The following is a 15,778-nucleotide window of genomic DNA, read 5'->3' as shown; positions in this document are numbered from 1 at the left end:
AAGATGTTTCCTGGAGAGCACAATGTAATTTGGTATTAAAGATAAATTAGTGTTGCTCGTAAGCAAATTTACTCCAATTAATCAATTAAATCCAATGAAACGGTGTCATCTAGAAAGTCTTAGCATTTGCACAACGAGAGATGCTTAATTTCATGACCATTTTTCCAATAAGTACCGAACTACACTGAGTAAACTTTACAGCAGTGATCTGTAAAGTTTACTGACTTACTAGTTGCTGTTTAGGGTTTGAACATGATTTCCAATTTCAAATGTCAATTTTTAACATGACAATGGACATAACATTTCAGATTTTTTTTTATTTGATTTGAGGGTTTTCAACAACTCACTTTTAGGCAAAGAAAAGGATAGTAATTTAGTAATATTACATGTTTTAGTTTTACAGAAAAAAAAGAAAAACACGTCTGGACAGGACCTAAGTAATGAACTATGTGTACACGCTTTTGTTACAAAAAAGTTGGGCTTAATAGTGGCAATGAGGAAGTAGGTAAAAGAGGTGCAGGGAGGGGGGTAAAAAATATCACATCGATACATATACTCATCCCGCTGTTTTACAAAGATAGCCCCCAACTCGTTCCCTCCCACCCATACAATACCAACAATGATAAAAGAAATGATACTTGGAGTAAAAAACAGCAAATAATCAATATATAATAAAATATAATACGAATTGTACAGTACACTCCGGTTATTTCTGTAGTCCTTTTCAAATCCTGAACACATTAACAGTTTGAGTCGTGTTTTCTCTCCGTCCACGCCTCGTTTAAAAAAATGACAAAAGTAGTGTACATTAAAAACAAGATCACCAACACTTTACTGTTTTCTCTTAGTTCCTTTTTTTCCTTTTAAGTCACTTTAGCACATCAACTAGTTCTGCTTTTTGTGCCAGATACGACTATTCACCAATGTAAAATCTTATTTTCAAGAGGCATTTCATGAGTCAGATCAGGATTTCTTTTTCTTTTTTTAAAATCGCAAAAAGATAATTTCATCTTGAGGGCAGACGTCATCTCTATATAAAAAAAGAGAGATTCTCCACTGGGGTAACAAATAAACACATACAGAGCAAGAGACGAGGACTATACTGTTTAACTGTGAATAATGTGAAAACAATTTGTAAAAATAAACTGGTACTAAAAAGGTACCTCACTTCTACAATAGGCATCCAATCCATATTGATGCGCAAACACTGCTAACGGGAAAAAATTACAAATTAAAAAAAAAAAAAAAAAAAAAACGTGAACGTGATGCAAAAGGAAAAGAGGATCAATGCCTTTTTCAGATAGATGCTACTGAACTTGTGTTGTGGTCTAGAGTTCCTTCACCTTTGGGGAAGAGGAGACAGAATCTGGGGGTGGTTCTGATTTTTGGGGCTTTTCAAGTCCACGCTAATTTATCGACCACCTCTGCTGTAGTAAGTTAGGATTGTATACAGATTTATCCAGGGAGGGAGGGGGGGTGTGTGGGGATATTATGGGAGTTACACTAAACCCTCCCCACTCACCCCCCGCCCAGCCTCTCTCTTTGTTTTTTGTTTTTTTTTGTTAAAAACTTGCTAGCTCTCGCTTGTTGCTTCTTGGATTATTTAAAAAAAATAAACATCAAAAGAATCTATTCTAGAAAACTTTTTTTGTTGTTTTTTTTTTTTTTTTTAATGTTTTTGTTTTTACTGACTGTACTCAGTCAGAACTGTTGATCTCTCAGGCTGGACCAGGACCGGGACCGGGACCGGGACCGGGACCGGGACCGTCAGCTGGATTGGCGAATGGTCACTGTCTGATGATGGAGATTTCATCTTCATCAGTCCCCAGTTCACGGGTGCGCCGAAACCCGTCGCGGCCCGGCAGGAGAACTTGTGGCGAGCCAGAAGCCGGGCGTTCCAGAAACGGTGTCGGCATTTGTGGCATTGGAATGCAGCTTGTTTGAGATGCTGGCCCCTGTGTTTCAAGGCTTTGTGTAGCGAGCTGGTGCGTCTTCCACACACCTGGCACCGCAGGCGGGCGTGGCGGCCTGAGTTTCTCGGGGGGTGCCTGATGGCGTGGTGGAGCAGCAAGGATCCGTGCTTAGCGTACATGGTGCTCGGGCAGATCGGGCAGGGGAAGCGCTTGATTGGGATGTCCATTGAGGTAAGCCCGGTGACTCTGACGGCGCCCCCGGACCACGACTTCACTCTCAGCACGCCGCTTTTCGTCCGCAACTGAGCCAGGAGCTTTTTTTTGTTGACCTGCGCTTGCAGTCTACCCCTCCGTTTCCTCAACATTATCAGCTTTTTGCGGGTGTCTTTACTCAGCGGGACCCCCACCAGCTTTCCGTCTCTCATGATGCTGTGAATCACCACTCGCCTTTTTTTCTTTCGGTGCTTTTTTGTGTGTCCATGCCGTTTTTGGAAGTTTTTTGAGCGGTAGTGAAAAGGGTGCTGCTGCTGTGGTTGCGGTAGCAGCGGTGGTGGCGGCTGCGGCGGCTGAGGTGGTGGCGGCTGTTGTTGTTGTGGTTGTGGCTGCGGTGCAGACCCCCCCTGCTGCATGTGAGAAGGCGGCGGTGGCGGTGGCGGCGTGTAGTTGGAACCCGACACTGCATCAAAGTAGATGGGCGAGTACCCGGTGGGTTGGGGTTGGCTGACGCGCTGCCCGTTGCGGTCGAGGCCGTGCTGCGAGAGCTTGTGCCGCACTAAGCTGTTGGAGTAGGCGAAGGCTTTGCCACACACTTCACAACGAAAGGACTTCTCCAGCCCGACCCCGCCGCCGTGGACGGTCTGTTGATGCGCCGTCAGGTGGAAGTAGTGGCGGAACGACTTCCAGCACACCGTGCAGGTATAAAGCCTCTGGGAGGGCGTGCCAGTTGTTGGCGATTTTTCACCTTGGGAGCAGGAGGAGAAGTAGTCAGAGTTTCCCGAGTTGGCGACCTGACTGAGGGCGGCGGCGGCACCTTTTATTCTCCGTCCCTGGTTGTCGATCTCGCCTTTTCTGTGCAGCTTCCCGTGCCGCACCAGGCTCTGTGCATACGCGAACATCTTCCCGCACAGGTTGCACTTGTAGTTCTTTTGACCGGAGTGCACGGTCAGATGTTTGGTGAGGTGGAAAGGCTCGCGGAACATTTTGCCGCACACGTCACAGGCGTGAGGTTTCTCCCCCGTGTGAACGCGGTTGTGGCGCCGCAGGGTCTCCGCCCTCCTGAAGCGCTTGCCGCAGATCTGACATCCGTATGGCCGCTCGGAGCCGTCACCCGGAGGGGCGGGGCTCCTCCTCCTCCTCACGATGGCGCTCGGGTCCCTTTTCTCTCGGGGCTTCCGTGGCCTCCGGGGTTTCGTGTGGGGATGGTTCGGGTGGGTTAAAGGCATTGTGGAACCGTTCAGGCCGGAGGTGGATGACGGTCCACCCATGTTACCAAACCCCAACCCCCCCAGCAGGCCTCCGATGATGTCCCTCCTCTCTCCGTCTCTGCTCTCCGTGTTTAAGTCACAGGAAGCGGCGGCGGCAGCAGCGATGGCCGACATCGCACTGCTGGTGACCTCATCCTCCGAATCATCTAAAAGGGAGGAGAGGGGGAGGTGTGGCTGCTGTGGAGGCGGCGGGTGGTGGTGGTGCTGCTGACTTTGGGGGTGGGGGTGAAGAGTTGGGGCTAAAGGGGCTTTACGTAGTGTTTGGCTGTTCATTTCGCTGGCGAGCGCGCTCTCTGACGAGTACAGAGCCGAAGACTGCGACCGTCTGTAGTCGTCGACCGCGCTGCTGTACGAAGACTGGCTCTGGTATCGATTTCTGGAATAATCCGTTGCATACTTGTCGTTGGCCAACGCCGCCGCCGCCGCACTGTTTGAAATGCCGACCCTGTCTCCGCCGCTGCCGCCCATCTTACTGCTGCTGGGGTTGGACGAGCCGCCGCTCCCTCCGGGGCTGGACCGGTTTTTTGAACTCCGTGGAGGTTTGCCACAGGCACCGGAGGCAGCGTGATTGAGGAGGGAGGTGCTCTCGCGGAAACAACGTCCGCAAGCCGGGCAGCGGAAAGGCTTCTCGTCGTGGATCTTCTCGTGTCTCGTCAGGGACTCTCTGCGGTTGAAGGACTTTTGGCAGATGGTGCAGGCAAAAGGCCGGTTCTCCGAGTGGGTGACACTGTGCTGGATGAGGTGACCCCTCTTTTTAAATCTCTTTCCACACTCGCCACAGCAGAATATCCTCTCCGGGCTCGGGGAGTTACAGTCCGACTTCCTGCTTTGGCTTTCGGGCGTCAGGCCATGGCTGCGGAGATGCCGTCGGAGGCTGGAGAGGTGGGTGAAGGTTTTACCACATTCACCACAGTGGTAAAGGGGCTCCGGCTCGGGCTGGCCAGACGAACTGTTACTGTGGCTCTCTTGGGATTTGGACAATTGTTGGTTACCGTTGGCTACAAGCACAGAGGTCGAGTTGGAGGAAGGAGGGGCAGACGATGAGGAGGAGACGGTGGAGGACGACTGCTGCTGCGAGGACGAGGAGAGAAGAGAGGAATGTGGCGGCTCGCTTCCGATGCCACTTATCCCGACTCCTCCGGATCCTCCTCCCACGAGGCCCGACGAGGAGCTCTGACTGTGCCCACTCGAGCTGCTGTTATGGCAGTTACTGACGCTGCTGCTGCTGCTGCTGTGGCTGCTGTGGCTGGCGCTCTCCGATTTCCTCTGGGGCAGGTAGCCTGCCATTGCCTTCTTTCTCCTGCTGCCGCCGCTGCCCGACGTGGACGAGCTGTCTCCCGACTTCGAGTTGTCTTCTTTGGAGAGGGACAGGTGGAGGGGGAGCGGGAGGGGGAGGCCGGCCTCTTGCTGCATTAGTGACGCAATCTGGTTGGAGGAAAGGACTGGAATGCCTTGGAAATCAAAGCCACCCAGCGGGGCGGGCTGTGGCGCCGGGTGGAGAGGGTGCGGATGGTGAGCGTGACTGTGCGGGTGAGATAAGGCGTGAGGGGTCAGCTGCTGTTGTTGCTGCTGAGGCTGTGGCCCCGAGTGGCCGTGGCTGTGGGAGGAGTGCAGGGCGGGCGGAGGCGCCAAGGCCGAGTTTGCCTCAGTGGTGCCTTGGCCGTGGCCGAGGCCGAGACCTAAGTGGTTGTGAGTGCCTTGCTGGACGAGGAACTGCTCCAGGCTGCTGTTGGTGGGAACGCCAGATAGGAAGTACTGGTTGGCGGCGAGCATGCAGCTGAACTGCTGGTGGAGGCTGCGGGGGTCCGACTGGCCGACTAAAGGGACCGCGGTGCTGCCGGAGGGGTTGTTGGAGGATGACGAGGTGGCGGGAGAGGGCGTGGAAGAGGAGGGACCAGGGGAGGGCTGGGGGACAGAGAGACCTGGGTGCAGCGGTGGAGGCGGAGGCGCAGGTGTGACGACGCCCCCGCTGCTGCTCCCACCAAAGTCGAACCGTCCCATCCCGGAGTGGAGCTGCTCCTGGGCCAGCGCCGCCTCGGCCGGGTGGAAAGGCCGCAGGAACTGGGGGTACCCGGCGGAGGAGCTCCCACTCCCGCTGCTGCTACTGCTGCTCATCTTACTGGACTTCCTGGAGCTGTGGGACGACGACGACTGGCTCTGGTGGGAGATGGAGGGGGGCGGGGCGCTCATCTTGGCGAACAGCGACGAGGAGTCGGCGAAGGCATTGCTCCGCGAGCTCTGGAGGGAACCCAGGCCGAGGCCGGACAGCAGGCTGCCAGAGCTGTCGGCGGAGGGCTGGTGCTGCTGCTGGAGCTGCTGCTGATGCTGCAGCTGGACCTGCTGTTGGTGGCTCAGCTGTCGCTCTAGTCCAAGGCCTTTGAACTGATGGGCTTGGTGTCCACTTAGCATCTCTAAAATGTCCATGGGGTACTTGCTGAATTGAAACATCTTCCAAACGCGGCTGTTGCAAAGTGTCCGAGGGTCAAAAACGACCCCAAGCACTAAGTCACTTAAAGTTGCTGGGAAACAGCGGTGAAGCTGCGATGAGCCGATTCGGCGCTCGTCTGATTCTCAGAGGTAGTCCTTGTCGTGATCTCTACCTCCCTCCCCAACAGATCACAAACAAGCTGCTGTAATCCACAAACAAGCCGATGCTCGAGGTTTTCTCACATAAATATTATCAACGGAGAGTAAAAGAACTACCCTCCATTCAAGAGTGAAGCCTTCAAGTGCTTCTGTGGGATGTTATAAAAAAGGGTCATAAATAGGCAATATACTAAATTATACTAAAAAACAGAGTCTGTAGTGTTTCTTTAAAGTGTTCCATAACCGTGTGCTGATTTTTTTTTTTTTTTTTAAATCAGGTCAGCAGTCCCAGGAAGAGGGAGTGTGTCGCTGTTCCCGTGCCCTCCTGCCCCGTCATGGAGTTCTTCTGGGAGCCTGAAGGGAAATGAGGAGCAGAGGAAGAAGCATTAAAATCCAAGAGTGAATCAGAGGCTCGATACCAAACAGAGAGACTAAACAGTTTTGGCACAGTTTAGTTTAGTAACACTAGTAACACTGTTTTTTTTTTGTTTTTGCTCGACTTTGCCCTCGGTTCTGAAAGCAGGATGCTGAATGTCACCAGAAGGAAATACACAAATAAACAAGTGGCTGAACTCGACGCTCGTTATTCACCCTGACAGGAAACTTTCTAATGCCTGTAGTTTTCTGAATTGCCGTGTGTGATACACTACAACTGTTTTACTCCAAAGGTTTCGTGTATTTATTTATTTTTTTCAAAACACACTCTCCAGAGGAAAATAAAAAGCAGAGACGTTAGGTCGCCTCTTCTACATTTTTTTTTTTTTGGCTAAAAATACAAGCGTGTTGACAACGTCTGACTCAAGATAAGATGGAAATTAGGTCACTGCCTTCCCTCCTCACGCTGAATACTCACTCACTCTGATGCCCAAGCAGCTGTTGCACAATTATTTTCATATAAAGTCTCTGGAAAATCTTGGAAAGCACTCTGCGTTTGATTATTTGTTCAACCAGGTAAAACGTTTCCTGATACCGAAACAGCGCAAACCCAACGAACCCACAGAGCCACACACAACACAACAGCAACAGCTGCTTGTGACTTATAGATGGACTTTGTGTGAAGTGTTTTTCTTAAATGTTTCATTAAGATGAATCTCTAAAACTAAAATGTATACATTCAGAGGCATCTCTGTGTCACTGTTTTAATGTTAAAGAGCAGTTTTCACAGAATCGCCCTCAGAAAGAAGCACAACAGATCATCCACAGAGCGTCTTTTATATCAAACCAACTCCTTTACGCTGGACTCAGTCTGTTATTATTGTCTGTATTATGGGCATTGTGCTAATTGTATCATTGTTTTAATTACCGGTCTGTGTGTGAATCACAATGATGTGTTTTAACCAGCCTGTGCTGTCTGAGGCAAAATTTAAACATTATTATAATGTTTTAACCAGCCTGTGCTGTCTGAGGCAAAATTTAAACATCATTATAATGTTTATTACAATCACATTAGTGTTTGGTCATTCATAAACTATGCATAAAGCTGACATCATTGGAGACAATGATCATCCACTGGTTTCCATTTGTTCAATTGAAGTCTTGGCCCAATAAGGAAAAGTTACTGGTTTTCTACTTTATAAAGTTTTCAGCTACATACTAGTTAATTAACGTGAGTCTAAAACTCAAAACTGTCCTCAGTGCAGCTTCTCTACTGTAATGATTCACCGACTTTCTCTGTTTTTATACCATTAAAAAAAACAAAAACAAATATCTTTGGGGTTTTAATCTGTTGGACGTTTGGAGAGATCACCTTGAACTGAATTAATCTGTGAAACAATCGGCAGATTAAAAAAAAAAAACAACAATAAAAATTATTGTCAGCTGCCCTTTAGTTGAACTGTTGAAGAATTTAAAGAGGCTGGTGAGAGGAGCGAACAGAGCCAATGAGAGGGAGGAGAGAAGAGAGCGGTGGCTTAAAATGCCACGACTCCTGCCCAGCTCCTGCAGGATAACATGGCTGCCTGTAGCCTACAACACACACACGCATGCACACACACACACACACACACACACACACACACTGAAGTAAATGCCAGATAAAAAAACAAAAGGTGGTCTGGTGGACAGTGTCTCTGGAGGAAAAACAGAAGCTGCAGAGAATCAACAAATCCCTCCTGTAAAAAAACTTTACAGACCGCCATTTTTTAATTAACTTCCACCGATCTTGTGTTCCCATTTTGTTTCTTCAACAGAGTTAAAGAAAAAAAAAAAATTAACAAGAGGAAAAATGTAATTTGTACAAATGTGGGTCAGAGCACGGAGCAGCAACTTGATACCGTCATGTCAACGCTGCAGCAGCGCTTCAGCACCAATATAGGAACTGATGCTCCTGCTGTTATTTCTAGTGTGTGATGTCACTGGATTGCTGCACAGCATCTGACACCACGAGTGTTTACAGCTGATTCAGAAAACATTACATCTGATTTACTGATAAGTATCTGTTGTTTATGCTCCTTAGACCACACCATGTGAGTTTCTGCGACTGGGAAAAAAAGTGGTTAATGTCGAAAACTTTTCATTGACAGTCAAACAGAGCAGAGAAAAACAGCTTATTCTGTTAAATTAAACACTGGTGTGGGTTTTATTTAGCACAAAAATGTAAGAGATTAACTAGTTGAACAAATAACGGATGAATTGATTCTGTCAGATGTTTCAGCTTAATAATAATAAAGACACATGCAACCATCCACACATCTAAATTTGATCTTTAAATGTCTCTTCAGCATTAATTAACCCCTGTAGACGGGGTGGGAATCACCTGAGGCCTCATTATACAATATTATCATGATACTAAAGATATTATTACTATATAGTTTGACAATAACCTGAGTATTTCAATAGTAAATTGTGACACACTGAGATTTATAACATTCTGCCACTGAAAAGTATGTCCAGAAGGAAAAACTTCATAAACATCTATATGTTAAATGAGCTCGTCAAGCAGACACAGTAATAAAAGTATTCGTTATACTCTAGTGAAGTACTATAGTGTCAAAAACTTAAATTTGTATTTGCAATTTTATATAGTATAAGGGTTTTTATCTCCACCCCTGGACCACAGTAACAGGATTTGACCAATTTGTTCAGAACCAGTGATTAAAACACTTCTTCATTTTAGATTTTGTATTAACATTAGTTTTGGCGCTTCATGAGCTCAAACCAGGCTCAGTCCTCGCTGCAGTGGCCTGGCTGTGTTTAAATCTTTCAAATCTCCTGTCACGGTGTTTATCAGATTAAAAAAAATGCCCAAATGCATCATTTGGAAAAAAACATGCTCTACTTGGCTTCTTCTAAAACTCTTTTGATTCGACACCACCTCCCACCACTTCATCTGCAGAAACAAACCAAGACTATGAAAACACTCCGATCTTAATCTGATTACAGCCACTCAGTTCTCTCACTGTGGGAAACAACTCGCTGCTTTTTCATCGACTAAAAATGTACTCTTATGCATTTGTCTCGTCGCCTTTTTTCTGGGCCATACGCACTATATTCGTATAGAAAAAAATAACTGAAGTTACGTCCTGACCTTCACGGACAACAAAAACCAGAGAAGCCAAACGTCATGTGGCGTCACATCTGTGTGCAGTCTGAAACAGAGCACGGTGACAGGACACATCATGAACCACAAGGTTTAAAACTCACTAAACCAAAAACCTGGATGTGGACCTGGCTCTGAACGGCACAGAGGATGTGTCTATATAACACAGGAGGTTGTTAGAAAGCTGAGAACTGAGCAAACAGATGGTGATACTGAGAAGAACGATGCTTCTGTTCTGTTCTGCACCTCCCTCGGGCCTTTCTAAAAAAATAAAATAAATAAAAAATATTTACCCCTAAAAAGAAACTGAATTCTAGGAATCAGATATTTACAGGACAAACGAGTCGTTCTGATCAGACTCATGCCAAAATAAGTGATTATTCAGTGTCATTAAAATCTATAATAACAAACAAAACCTTGATATCAATCAGCTGCCACATCACTCATGCCGACTCAGTGACCAGTTAAATGGCACCAAAGGTTTTAGGATCAACAACCTGTGATTGACTGGCAGCTATTCTGACAATCAATTTAATTGATATGACAACCAGAAATTCTCAAAATGTTCTGGTTGAAGCATCTCAAATCTAACTGTATGTTTCTTTTTAGTATTGTATTCCATTTTAAGTCAAGCCAGAGCTAAATGTATTTGATTGGATTGATTTAACACTGTACTTTAACGTACACGACAGACCAAATTGAACTTTATGATTTACTCATTAGTTATATCTGATAATAAAATCAATATTGTTAGGTTTGTTACTGAATAATTTCACATGACAAGAAAAAACGGTTAACCGATTAATTGGAAAATATAATTATCAGTTCACAATTAAAATCTAACACACCTGGGTCTGTGATGTGGCAAAGAAAAACAAACGTACACGACATTAACGATCTAATAAACTACAAAAATGAGGAGAAAACAGTCTGCTTCAGTCTGACCCCCCATTAGATCACACCTGTTGGACCAGGTGAGGGCAGGTAACAAGCTGATGGAGCAGCTGATTCTGAGAGAGTCCAGCTTTTTCTTCCAGACTAATCATCAGTGCAGCAGATCAGAGTATTGATTAGTGACCTTTTCTCCAGAGAGGAGAAAACCACTGTGTGAATCACCTGCTGATGACGGACAGAACAAACACTCAGTGGATTAGAGACACACGATCCAACATGTGTGGGGAAATTCATTCAACAGATTCACCTGCGTCTTCAACGTGAAAACACTTCACAACTTTTTCTTGATTCTTGAACGCGTCTTTCCCCTCCACCTGGTTTATAACACGTGGCAACCTCCTCACGTCTGTTCGCTACTGTTTGGTTTTTCCTTTAATTTACGGTAAGACACATAATGAAATATTGTTTTTGTCACTTTTTGTCAGCTGTTGAATGTAGACCTCACTGCAATAATAATAAATGTTTACTTTAGTATTTATAAACTATTTAAGAAGATCCTCTGCAGTGTAACAAAGTTTATCTGATGCACAGATTTGCAGTGATTTAGTGCACGTCACACAACCAACAACATCAGGAATAAACAGTATCTGGACCAGTTTTCTTTAACCATTAGCCAACAGATCACATCTGTAAAACAGAAATGTTCACATAACTCATCAATAAAACTGGCAATAAACATTTCCCACAGCCGACACTGATCATCTGTGACAGTTTTTTTTTTTGTATTTTGAGCAAATATGTATTCAATTTAATGCCACTTAAGCCTCAAAAAGTTGCAAATGCTCACAGCCGAGAAGCTAAAACCATGAAATCTTTTACTTCATTACTTAGAAATTGACCAATCCTTTCAGCATTGGTATCAAAATAGTTGCAGTTAACTTTTATTTGAATAGGCAGAAGCACTCAGTGTCATCAGTTCACCTGCACTTGCTGGAAAATACTCTTGATGATCAAAAAATCTAAATTGGACAATCCCAGTTCATATGGAAACTTATTGTTTTGCAGCAGCTTTTACAAATTAGGTTAAAAAAACAAACGATGCATCTTTGTGGGGATCAACTTCTCCACAGATAAACACAGGCTGTCAGTCTTATTATCACCAGATCATCTGAGAGCTGCAGGATTTGCAGCAGCAATTTCTGCAAAAAAAAAAACAACCCAAAAAACCGCCACCACTCCTCAGACGTGTGCGTGCGTTTATGACCTGCACCTTTAATGATCATAATATTAATCAGTTTTATGAGTCAAACTGGAAGTAATTAATCCAACAACAGTAACTTGGGACTAATCGCCGTGCGATTGCATCTTACCGGCTGGAGCTTCTCGGGTCTGGAGGACTTGTCCTGCCGCCGTCTTTCTGTCTTTCTTTCTCCGCCGACAACCGGCTGACACCTGGCCCGACAGTCTGAAAGCAGATGCACCGATGTCCGAGCAGGTTAGACCGGACACAGACACAGATTTTTTACCGTTACCTTTACCACTCAACCGCTACTAGCATCCATCAATCAAATCAACAAACTGATCAATCAAACTGATTAAAAAAAATCGACATGTTACGGCGGCAAACTGACAAAAAACACATAAATTATGTTTTAAATTAAATTAAAACTAATGAACAGTGTTGAAAAGCTGATTATAGTAACTAAACTGACATAAAAGGAGGAGGTAGCGCTAGCAGCTTTAGCCTAGCCGTTACGTTAGCGTCAACTAGCCTAGCCTAGCTTAGCTTAGCAGCTAGCACGAGCACCAGTGCTGCAAAACGGCTTGTTTTTTTGTTTTTATTACCTGTAAAACATACGACGTGTGTGTTTGCGGGGGCAGAAGCTCAGAAACCCGGGGGAGACGGTGAGAAACCATCGAGAAGAGGAGTGCTGACTTGAGTCTCCCTACTAACTGTTAGCCTACTGCTGCTGCCTGCTGCTACTGCTACCACTGCTACTGCTGCTGTCAGCGGGGCCTTTTCCTTCATCCATGGAAAAACACAGAGCAGCAGCAGGAGAAGGAGGAGAAGACGAAGGAAGGAGAAGAGGAAGGAGGAAGAGGAGGAGGAGGAGAAGGGCCTCTCTCTCTCTCTCTATCCGCTGCTTCTGCTGTTCCTCTGTTTCCTTTCCCCCCCTCTTCCCAAAACCAGTTCCCGTTGGCTCGGCTGTGGCCCGGTCTGTCCGTTATTGTCCGTTATTGTCCGTTCGTTAGTAGTGGTCTCTCTCCGTTGCCGCTCAGGGCTTCTCTTCTCTCCTCTCCTCTTCTCTTCTCTTCTTTAAACTACACAACCAACCAAAACAAGCGCTTTTCTTTGTCGTTTTGTTTTGTTTCCGTCGTGTTTTTTTTTTTTTTTTATCTCTTCTTTTCTCTTTTCGCTGCCTGCCTGGCTGTTTTCCGGCGGCCCGTACGTACGTGGTGTGGTAGTATCGGTCGGTCGGTCGGTCGGTGTCGGGTGTTTTTAGGTGTCCCCCCCGCCCCCTCCTCCGGCTCCACCACCACCACCACCACTACCACCGATGCTGCTGCTGCTGCTGCTGTTGCTGTTGCTCGCGTTAAAATGGTAGTTTCCTGTCTGCATAATGGTTCCGGGTAGAGGTAACAGAGCCAGCCAGGTTGGTCTGTCCACTCTAGGAGCAGCCGGCCACACACCACCACACACCGCCGCTCCGCTCACATCCACCACCTCTGCCCCGCCGCCGCCGCCGCCGTTTGCAAAATATGGATGCTATCATCCAGCATGATGCTCATGAATAAATAAAGCGTGTGTGTGTGTGTGTGTGTGCGTGCGTGCCTGTGCGTGCGTATGCGTGCATGTTGGCACTCCATTAAAAAAGATATCACTGTGGTTTCTGACACTATTAAGCCCCCCCCCTGTTAAGTGTGTGTGTGTGTGTGTGTGTGTGTGTGTGTGTGTGTGTGTGTCTGTGTCTGTGTGTGAGTGAATGTGTGTGTTTTCGCACTAAGTGTGTGAAATGTTAATTAGTCAATTAAAGATATCATTACAGTGCATGCTGCATAACATTACAGAGTGTGATTGTGTGTGTGTGTGTGTTTGTCATGCATGTGCTGCTGTGTGCCTGGTGCCTAATTTGCTTTCAATTAAAGTTACTATTACAGTACAGTGTCTCTCCATTGCTCCTGTGTGTGTGAGTGTGTTTGAATGTGTGCACCCCCTCTGTTTACTCTGTGTGTGTCTTTGAGAGTGTGTGTGTGCATGCTGCTGACAACAACAGTGAAAAATTGGACGCAACTCTGCATGTGTGTCAGTGGCGGCTGGTGACTGAAAAAATTAGGGAGGACAGGAGGAACACCAGTCCACGGCCTCATTTTATTTTATAGCACTACTTCTCCCTACTTTATTATATTCAATGAAAATTAAACAGTAAAACAATGTCTTACAAGATTTCTTAAAAACAACATCATTTTATTAAATCTTACTGTTTTCAGATTAACACAGGCCTAATGAAAAAGACAGAGCCATGATCTTGGATGTGGGATGTAAAAAAAAAAAAAAGCAGGCCAGTGTTCAACACCTGTAAATGCCACAGTGGGGATTTACACCCTCTGATTTAAAAAGGAAAAACAAAAACCATGAAAATCTGTAATTATTAATAACAAAACAAAGTGTTCCACTCAAATTACATACATATTTGGCTTTTACCTCTTAGATATAGCTATGCTTTTACCTGAGCTGATGGCGGAGAAAAAAAAAAAAAGTCCGGTCGTGTCTTTGTTTACCCTCCAGCTGCCCAGGTCACGTAACTGAAAACTATTAACAATCTCTCTGACTGCTTCTCTCTGATATCTCCTAACAGTTTATCCAGAAATCTGCTGATATTTCCTTTCAAATCGATGCCAATATCTCTGAAAACTCCGTATTTCTTGTGCTAGGAGCAGCATAAGCAGCACGGCTGGGAGTGAAAGTTTGGCGCACATAGCAACAGTAACCAAGGGGGGTTGGAGAACTGTCATTGGACCAACCTGCTGTCAATCTTGTGTTCTGATTGCTGATTGGTACAGAAGAGCCTCCTCCGTCATGACGTCATTTTACGTGTCTTAGCCAATCACAGGTCAGGATGAAGACATCCTAAATGCATTGAGTCAATGGAAGAAGATCCCGCCCCGAGGCCAGTTAGGGAGGTAAAAATCTTGCCACCTCCGTAGAGCCCCCACCTTCCTGCTCCCTGCTCCTCACACAGCCTGCTCTGTCTCCTGAGCCTGCTGGCGGCGCAGTTGAACCGTTTTAAGTGGATTTTCTTCCAAAAAACAAACTTTTTTTTATGATAAAATACATATATAATATTTTATAAATTATACTGAGATTTGGTAATGATTTATTTCAACCAGTTACTCTTTCTTAAATAAAAAATAAATTTTCCTTTTGCCTCTCAAAAATAGAGGAGGACCAACCTCCTCTGCCTCAATGGACCAGCCTCCTCTGATGTGTGTGTTTTGTGAATGGGTGCATTTTGTATTTCACATACACACATAGAGTGGAACAAACCTGTTGTATTTTTTATTCCCTGTTGTGAGAGAGTGAAACAGAATAAAACAACAGGAGTCTCAGAAGGGAAAATATTAAAGGGTCAGTTCAACCGAAAACTACACAGGAAGAAATCAGCTGTCACCTTAAAACTGAAGTCAATTCCTCAATACGCCGGTTTTGTGGGACTCATATTTCAACACAAATTCTCTACTTATCACGAGAAAAATGAAATTTCACTTCTGAATCCAGATGAACTCATTTCCTCCTGAGCTGGTGAGCAGACAGCAGAGACTCTCAGCTCGGCTCATCCACTCACTCCACCGTGTCGTTATCCTCTCCTGTAATTTCCCTAATTTTCTTTAGTTTAATGACTGTAATGAATTTATTAATTTGAAGCTAAAGTGGTGGGTGGGATGGAGAGTTGATGTTCCCCTGAGCCGAGAGCCTCAAATTGCTCCCTCGAGCGCAGAAACACAGGGAGGTGGGACTGATTATAGAAGCAGCACAACAACAGAGCAGTGAACACATCTCAACCCACTCACACACTCTGTTTCTGGATTCTCACTCAAAACACAGAGATCCACTGTAATTAGAGCTGCGTTATAAAACCTTAACACAACAGTGACATCAAATATCAGATCATTAGATGTTTATTTATTCTGTTGTCAGATAGTTCATCCTTTTATTGTATGTTTTGCCATTTTTGCTTGTCACATTTCAAGTTGTGTTGTTGAATGAATGAAGAGAAAGTGAAGCTTTTATTGTGCAAATGATTATTCAATTCAATACAATAAGATCATAGATTGCCTTTCTTTAAAGATCATTTATCCTAATG

General features: G+C 45.4%; 1 protein-coding gene across 1 annotated transcript; it reads right to left on the bottom strand.

The window, feature by feature from the left end:
• Positions 1 to 308: 308 nt before the first annotated feature.
• On the bottom strand, positions 309 to 13,065 carry znf865 (zinc finger protein 865). The gene is made up of 3 exons (XM_083982715.1): positions 12,261 to 13,065; positions 11,786 to 11,880; positions 309 to 6,337 (listed from the first exon to the last, which is right to left on the bottom strand). The coding sequence occupies exon 3, from the start codon at positions 5,843 to 5,845 to the stop codon at positions 1,685 to 1,687; it is 4,161 nt and encodes a 1,386-aa protein (XP_083838841.1). The 5' UTR covers positions 5,846 to 6,337; positions 11,786 to 11,880; positions 12,261 to 13,065; the 3' UTR covers positions 309 to 1,684.
• Between the last annotated feature and the right edge of the window lie 2,713 nt (positions 13,066 to 15,778).

The sequence above is a fragment of the Trachurus trachurus genome (genome assembly GCF_905171665.1).
Source record: "Trachurus trachurus genome assembly, chromosome: 11".
Taxonomy (NCBI): domain Eukaryota; kingdom Metazoa; phylum Chordata; class Actinopteri; order Carangiformes; family Carangidae; genus Trachurus; species Trachurus trachurus.
This window is presented reverse-complemented; position numbering and strand designations above follow the sequence as displayed.

Coding starts and splice junctions, on each gene's coding strand:
- znf865 (XM_083982715.1), bottom strand. CDS start 5,845: ATGTTTCAATTCAGCAAGTACCCCATGGACATTTTAGAGATGCTAAGT.